At 32.4% G+C, this 7,684-nt stretch overlaps 1 protein-coding gene across 1 annotated transcript; it reads right to left on the bottom strand.

Annotated features, from left to right (window-relative positions):
- Positions 1 to 259: 259 nt before the first annotated feature.
- LOC127708013 (uncharacterized) lies at positions 260 to 4,279 on the bottom strand. Its single transcript, XM_052212804.1, has 2 exons — positions 4,236 to 4,279; positions 260 to 3,455 (listed from the first exon to the last, which is right to left on the bottom strand). The coding sequence occupies exon 2, from the start codon at positions 3,452 to 3,454 to the stop codon at positions 1,748 to 1,750; it is 1,707 nt and encodes a 568-aa protein (XP_052068764.1). The 5' UTR covers position 3,455; positions 4,236 to 4,279; the 3' UTR covers positions 260 to 1,747.
- Between the last annotated feature and the right edge of the window lie 3,405 nt (positions 4,280 to 7,684).

Genomic DNA, 7,684 nt, shown 5'->3' with positions numbered 1-7,684 from the left:
TCATTACAATTATTGCAACAAAAATGTAGCATTACAAATCAAGGTGATTTTAGTTAAAAAAAAGTATTTGTTGAGTATGTGCAAAGACTAAAATAATACTGTTGGAATATTATAAAATTGTACGAAGATTTCAGTCAAAATATAGAAACATTTCACCAAAAATGACATAATATGCAGATTTTTATGCCTATTTTTTGGTAGCAAATATTGGCCACATGCATGTATACAACATAAACATTGACATGAGAAGTGTTGTTCATAAAGACAAACATTGCTGTAAATTATTAATACATTTTTTGTAGTTGATTCTTGCATGTGCTGAATGTATGTGGGTCTAAAAATAATGAAAAAATTACAAAATTCAATGAATTTTTCACAAAAACATTATGAAGGGCATATTTCATGACGTCACAACTGCATTTACTAGTAAACAATGAAGTAAAATGATGGAAGCATCCCCTAGTTATTGTGGGATAAGGCAAAAATTGATTTAAATCTGAAGGCATATATTTTTGGAACTACACGGCAGAAAACTTTCAAAATAAAAAAGGAACAAAGTTTTACCAATCCCAACTGCAGCGTAAATCAATCCAACCATACTCAAGTAGAAATCCAATAGCAGTTTTGAAATGTGATGGTATAACAACAAAATAATGAAGATCCTTAAATATATCCACTAAGAAGTCTTAGCTCATTACTATTCTATCTATAGAAAATTTCTATGAAGCAACATTTCAGCAGCGTCTGTATATAGGGTATTTATCTCCCAATTGATACGATATTCCAGAGCTTGCATTTCCTATTGTGATTTAACTTGATTGAGGGTTGCTGCTTATAAGGAAGCTATTAAACCAAGAGTTCCAAGTGGTAGAGTTGAAATCACCCCTTCTCAAATTTTACGGACACCTTCATCAGTTGGTTGACGGGTGTTGCATGTGGAGCAGGATCTGCTTACCTTTCCGAAGCACCCTTAGTTTTGTTTTAAAGGGGTTCCTGTTGCTCAGTCTTTAGTTTTTTTAGTGTTGTTCTTTGTGCTTTTTATTTTTTAATGTCTGTGTTGTATATACCGATAACAGTCTTGTCTATATTTTCTCATGGGCAACTGGTTTCAATTCAAAATTTCACATTAGGTCAAGTTTCAGTGGTAGAAAATTTACATGACTGATGGTTTATGAATGTGGTGATGTCTTAGGGTTATATAAGAGCCAAGTACAAATCTGCTATTGCTTGATGGCTAATCACTTGACAACTTATAATCATATTATCTAGGAGTAACACGACGGGTGTCACATGTGGAGCGGGGGATCTGTCTATCCTTCCGGAGCACCTGACATCAACCTCTTGTTTGTCGTTAAACGTTTTTTGCCATGGCATTGTCCATTTGTTTTCGACTTATGAGTTTGAATATTCCTTTGGTATCTTTAGCCTCTCTTTCAAGGGTTAAATGCCTGAATGAATTTAGTTTCTCAATAACACATCATTTCCTCGTAAATGTATATTTAAAAAGATTTGTTAAAGATGTATTTTCGTCAAGGTGTTTCTTGACATTGACCTCTTTAAATGGGTCTGTGGTCACTGGCGTATCCATTGGAAAATAATTTTTAGGCAGGGGGTATTGTGGGCGTCAGACCCCCTCCCCCCTTTCCCGAAGCTGAACGATACTAGTAACATTCTGATTGAAAAAAATGTTTTATAGAATTATTTGCTTTCTTTTGCATTATAAACGAATCCGATCTAACTTTAAAATTCAATTAAATGAGATACAGTATATTTTTGCCGCTTCATCATCATCAGCTGACATGTCACATCCAATCCACAACTTTCCAGCAGCATCTATACATAAGCTAAGAGGGTAATCTATTCCTATATCATCTACAAAACTACATGTTAAAAGTGCTTTTCCAAGTACATGAATAGAATGTTTCCCAATGTCGCTTACTAAAATCAAATTGGAATGAGTTTCTGCAATGTCAAAGGGACAAAAATTGAAATCATTGCAATTTTCACATTCACAACCATTATATTCCCGTTCAATATCACCTGATCGATTTAAAAGTACAACTTTTCCAGCATATGTACTTAGATTTGAGTTATCTATGATTAATATATCATCTTTTTTCGTGTTTAAAACTCTACTTGGATAGTCGAACATATCAACTTCCTCATCTTCATCATAACTGTCATCATAGTATATATAATCGCTGTCACCGTCATTAACAATATTTCTTTTATCAAATGTACATGTGGTATTTCCGTGCTCATCTAAAACTAGTACAATACCTAATTCTCCTCGCCAGTGATCTGGGTCTTTGACAAGTGCTCCCACAAACAGTTCATTTTCATTATTTACATGTACGCACAAGGTTATCAAGTCTAAATGAAGAAATGTTTTTAACTGTCCAGTTTTTGTTAAAATTTTTAAATCATCACCTACGGATAATATTGCATGTCCATCTTTTGTCTGTGAGATATCCATCACCCTTATGTCTTTTAAAGTTTTCAGAGTTTTGTATGTGTCATAACTCAGGTCCTCTTTCTTCAGAATATCTTCAGAGTTGTTGCATATCAAGAGTTGTTCTGCTTCACAGTGACTTAAACAACTGATGCATTTCATATCGGTTGGATAAACGGTAATATTCTCTATTATAGGCTTTTCAGTAAGGTCTCCAAGAATTCCTCTGGTTTCTATCTGTTGTGGAAAAAGCTGAAATAGGCTGGCACGTTTGCCAAACATTGGTTGATGTAATTGCTTAATGTCAGAAAGACATTCGTCAAAAACAAGTCTTGGATCATGTGACTTAAGGGTCTGGTATATATTGTCTTTTCTTTTAAGCAGCTTACTTTTAGTTTTAGAGCACAACTCAATATCACTGTTTATTGAGTGTTCTGTATTATGCCATTCAGTTTCTAGTTCATCTAAAACATATCTGGTTTTCATGGCAATATCTTGTTTCATATCTTCTTCTCTGCTAAGGATTAAAGTTCGGATTTCAATATGATGATTTTTGCTTTTTAATTCACATTCTTGCAACAGTGTTTCTTCACTTTTCAAAAAAGTAATGCTACTTTTGATTTCGACCTTCAAATTTTCTATATCAGCGAGCTTCTCCTCGTAAGCATCGTCAATTTCACAGAAGGTATGGTTTTGATGAATATTTAAGATACAAGAAGGACATATTGGCTGGTTGCAATTTTTACAGAACATGCAGCACGTTCTGTCATGGTGGGTTGTACACTTCATTTGTTTCAAGTCCAATTTTCTAATATTATTGATCGTTTTTTCTGTTCCACATTGGTCTAAGTGAATTATTTTATGTTCTACAGATGACCTTATTTTAGAATGAATTTTTGAATTACAAATTCGACATAGAAACAAGTCGCAATTTAAGCATCTCCAATTGATCTCTCTTGAAGTTTCACAAAACTGACAAACTGCCGAAATTTGTGCTTCCATTCTGAAAAAAGAGAGAACCTCTTAAATTTTCTCTCCAATTATATGTTCAGTGTGAAGTATTGTACTTATTGATATATTTAGTCCAGATTTAGTGAAACAAATTGGATTGGGACAATAGAAACCACCTAATGTTAACGATTAACATCTGGTCGACACTTTACCTCATCGAAAAATGTCAAGGCCATTTCGCATGGAGGGTGATGCATACAGGAGACGCGTACCCAGTCGACGCTCCCGGTTTCGCTCCTTTTGGAATTCATGCAATTCCCTCAGTCAGTTTTTATTGGTTACCTTGCTTTTTATCTTCTTAATCGATTTATGAGGTTAGAACATTAGTAAACTACTGTTGCCTAAATTTACTATAGTTTAGACTATTGGATCGTCTACATTTGATTCCGTAATGATTGATGCATGTTTTGAACCAGGTTCAACCCACCATTTTTTATTAAAATGTCCTGTACCAAGTCAGGAAAATGGCCATTGTTATATTATAGTTCGTTTCTGTGTGTGTTGCATTTTAGTGTTGTGTTTCTGTTGTGTCGTTGTTCTGCTCTTATATTTGATTTGTTTCCCTCAGTTTTAGTTTGTAACCCGGATTTGTTTTTTTCTCAATCGATTTATGAATTTCAAATAGCAGCATACTACTGTTGCCTTTATTTATTCAGATTAGAATTTACTACACATATAACAATCATTGAAGAGGGGATATCACACGTTATTTGTATACTCTTTTTTTTAATCATATATGCACAATTGATTAAGAAATCATAAATATACTTACTTGGGGCAAGTTGTTTTACATTAGAAGTCACTTTATTGATTTTGTACCGGAAGTTACACTTTACATTTACAGAATGAAAACCGAAAGTAGAAGTATTAATAAAATGGAGGCAGAGCTAATTCCTAAGATTTGCGAGTTTTGCGAAGCTTCACGCGAGATTAAAATGAAGTGTGTAAACTGTAACTTGTTCCTCTGTCGAGCTTGTCATTTGAAGATCCATTCAAAGATTAAAGCAGCAAATGATCATATTGGAATTGACGTTCAAGACTATTGTACCGAAAGTATCTTTGAAAATAGTAGAAAGGTAAATCTTAAGCAGATGTCATGTATAAAGCATAATCAAAAGACGTGTTTTATGTTCTGTAGAGATTGTGAACAGTTAATATGTTCTACTTGTGTCATTGATTCTCACGATCAACACAAATTTGAAGAGATTGACCATGCTTACCATGAAAAAGTGAAAGAGTTAGAAAATGAAACGATACGAATAGATTCTGAAATTCCTAAGGTCGAAATTAAGGCAACTAGACTGCGGGAAATGAAGTTCGAAGGTGAGAAAAGTTTCTTAGAAATTAAATCCAAGATTTTTCAGCATGAATATCAAATTAAAGAAGACATTTCAATGGAAGCCAAAACTCTTCTTGCACGAGTAGATACACGATGGAAGGTAACCAAAGACTCTATAACCAAACAGGGAAAACAAGTGCAGAAAAGTAGAGATTATTTAAAAAAGCGAAATGCTCAATTAAATCTAATTTTAAATTCTAAAGAAGCAGATGATTTTTTTGCAAAAGCTACAAATATTAATCACCTATCACCAATTACGTGTCTAAGTCATGTACAAATTGAAACTTTTCGGTTCACCCCAAGTAACAGGGATTGTAAGGAAATTGGACTTTGTCATAAAATAGAAAGATTTGAATTTTTTCATGCTTTTCAAACAAACCTTACCATTTCAAAAATGCTTAAAATAGAAGAAAACCAATATGTTTTATATAGTCATGTTGAAAACAAGTTGCAACAGGTTCAGTTCATTGACAAAACTATCAATATCCGGAAAGAAGTGAACAATGTCGTAGCGTCTGACATTGCAGTTACTAAAGACCGTCATATTTTACTGCTTTTTGAGTCGGATTTGTACTGCCTTACTGACAATGGTAAATTAATGCAACTTCCACTTCGTACTTATTATCAATATTTAGATGATTTGATTTGCATTCATGTAAACAATGAAAATCAGATCGTAGTTGGAAGTAAATTTGACGATAACCCTTATGAGGAGATATATTCTGGCATGATTATGATATTCACATCAGTGGTTTATTTTCATGACTATACGTATAAAGAGATTGAAGATCCACTTTTCAGGGGAGTTTTAGACAATTTCATTCCAGATAGAATCATATCTACAAGAGACAACGATTACTGCCTCATTGTAAGAGAAAATTTACATGGAAGAAAACAGATAGCACGCTTTAATCATAAATTTGAATTCAAATGGGCGTACGATGGCTGCTGTAAAGACAATTTTTTCCCCGCAGACGTAGCGGAGGCACCGTCAGAATTGATATATGTTGCTGATGCTTATAATGGTACTATACATGTCTTAAATCAAGACGGCGATGTCGTGACGTGTAACCTCCTTGCGAATGAAAACGTTGCAGATCCTCTTTCCGTTTATATAACTGTACCTGGTATGATTTTTATTGGCTGCAAAAAAACGAAGAAAAATCAACCGGCACATATATACTTATTTAAACTCAAATGAATAGATTTATAATGCTTCATTTTGAAACGAAGGACTTTTTTTCATTCGTGAAGTTACATGCACTGCCATTTTCTGCATTTGATGCCATTTCTGAATTTATTGACTAGCTGCTGATACATTTGGATCTTCAAAGGTATACGGTGGTCCGTATTAAAAAAAAATTTGGGTAAAAATGTTCCTGATGAAAGTAAATCCAGAAAGGCGCAACAAATTTATAAAGTGTTATTTTCATTTGATTTTTTGTTTTTGTTTTATTGACAACATAATTAAATATTTATTTCAATTACTGGTTTGTTAAAATATCCTTCGGGGGTCTAAGCTCCTCCAGATGTTCCCTGTTTCATTCCACTAATTACTCAGGGCAGGAATTAGTTGTAAAATTCATATTACATCAAATATATATTTAATAACATCACTTATTGTTCAAATGTTTTTTAATGGTTACTGAAATATTATTTTTAATTGTCACACGTACTCTTCTATTAAATTCATTTAACGAAAATTAAAAAAAAACATTGACATTATTTGTCTTTTAATCAGATATGTAATACGCTTTATAAATTAAAAAAAAAATAACAATTGTTAAAAAGTAGTTAAAGCCAAAATATCCTTCGCCAGAAATTTTATACCCAAATACTAAATGTTTTAAATGTCATATTAAAAGTTATTTTACTCATCTTTAAAGCTTCATTTATTTTATTCCAAAAGCTTTCTAAATGTGGACACAGTATGAAGAAGTGACCGTAATCTTATTCTTGTGTACAAAAGTTGAAAAAAAACCTATTGTTTGCAATTTTCCACCTGAATTAAGGTTTCTTTGTAGGTATAATATGTTGTAGTAATTTCCACCTAAAAGTTTTAAGTTTATTTTCTGTCAAATAATTGAATAAAAATTCATAATATACATTGTGACCATGGTGACAGTCTTGATATAACACATCATCTATATTAAGTATACGCAGCCATTTTTTGGTCCAATAGCTGAGCTGGTTCAATTTTTTATCAGAGACTTATTTAAAATTTTGTTTGATAGTGATTCTAATTTTATAGGTAAACCTTTCCATATAATTTGGTTTCTTTTTATATAAACAGTGCTGTTTATAGAATTTTCCGACTTAAAGATGGCTGCCCATTCTTTTGGTATTGATTTCTTTACTAAATTAATTTCAGCTATCCAAAACGCAACCTTTTTCATCTATGCTATCATTTACATAAATAAGATCGCTTTAAATCATTTTTTTTTAAATTATAGCTTCATTATCAAATATAATTAACTTGCTGTTCCATAATATTTGTTTTTTTATATCTGTTAATGTTTCAGGCTTTTTCGTTAGACCTCATCAGTTTTAATTTCCAACATTTAAGGATAGTTTTATAAAAATCTGGGATTTTTTCAAGACTTTCTTCTGGATTATCCCCACTGTTTGTTTGAAACGCTAGCCAATTTGACCCAAAATTACAGAAATAGTGATGAGGTATAATTTTCCAATCTCCTTCACAATCACTTACGAGTCTTTTAACCACATAGTTTTTATTTATTTAATTTTTAAAGCAATATCAATGTTCGTTTTGGACCAGTCTTGCTTTGGGAAGCTGTCCCTTAGCTCTGAAAAACCAATAAGCTTATATATGCGCTGAGAAATTATAAAAAAATAAAGTTCAAATTATTGGTTAGGGCTAA

Source organism: Mytilus californianus, unplaced genomic scaffold (genome assembly GCF_021869535.1).
Source record: "Mytilus californianus isolate M0D057914Y unplaced genomic scaffold, xbMytCali1.0.p SCAF_7, whole genome shotgun sequence".
Lineage (NCBI taxonomy): Eukaryota > Metazoa > Mollusca > Bivalvia > Mytilida > Mytilidae > Mytilus > Mytilus californianus.
This window is presented reverse-complemented; position numbering and strand designations above follow the sequence as displayed.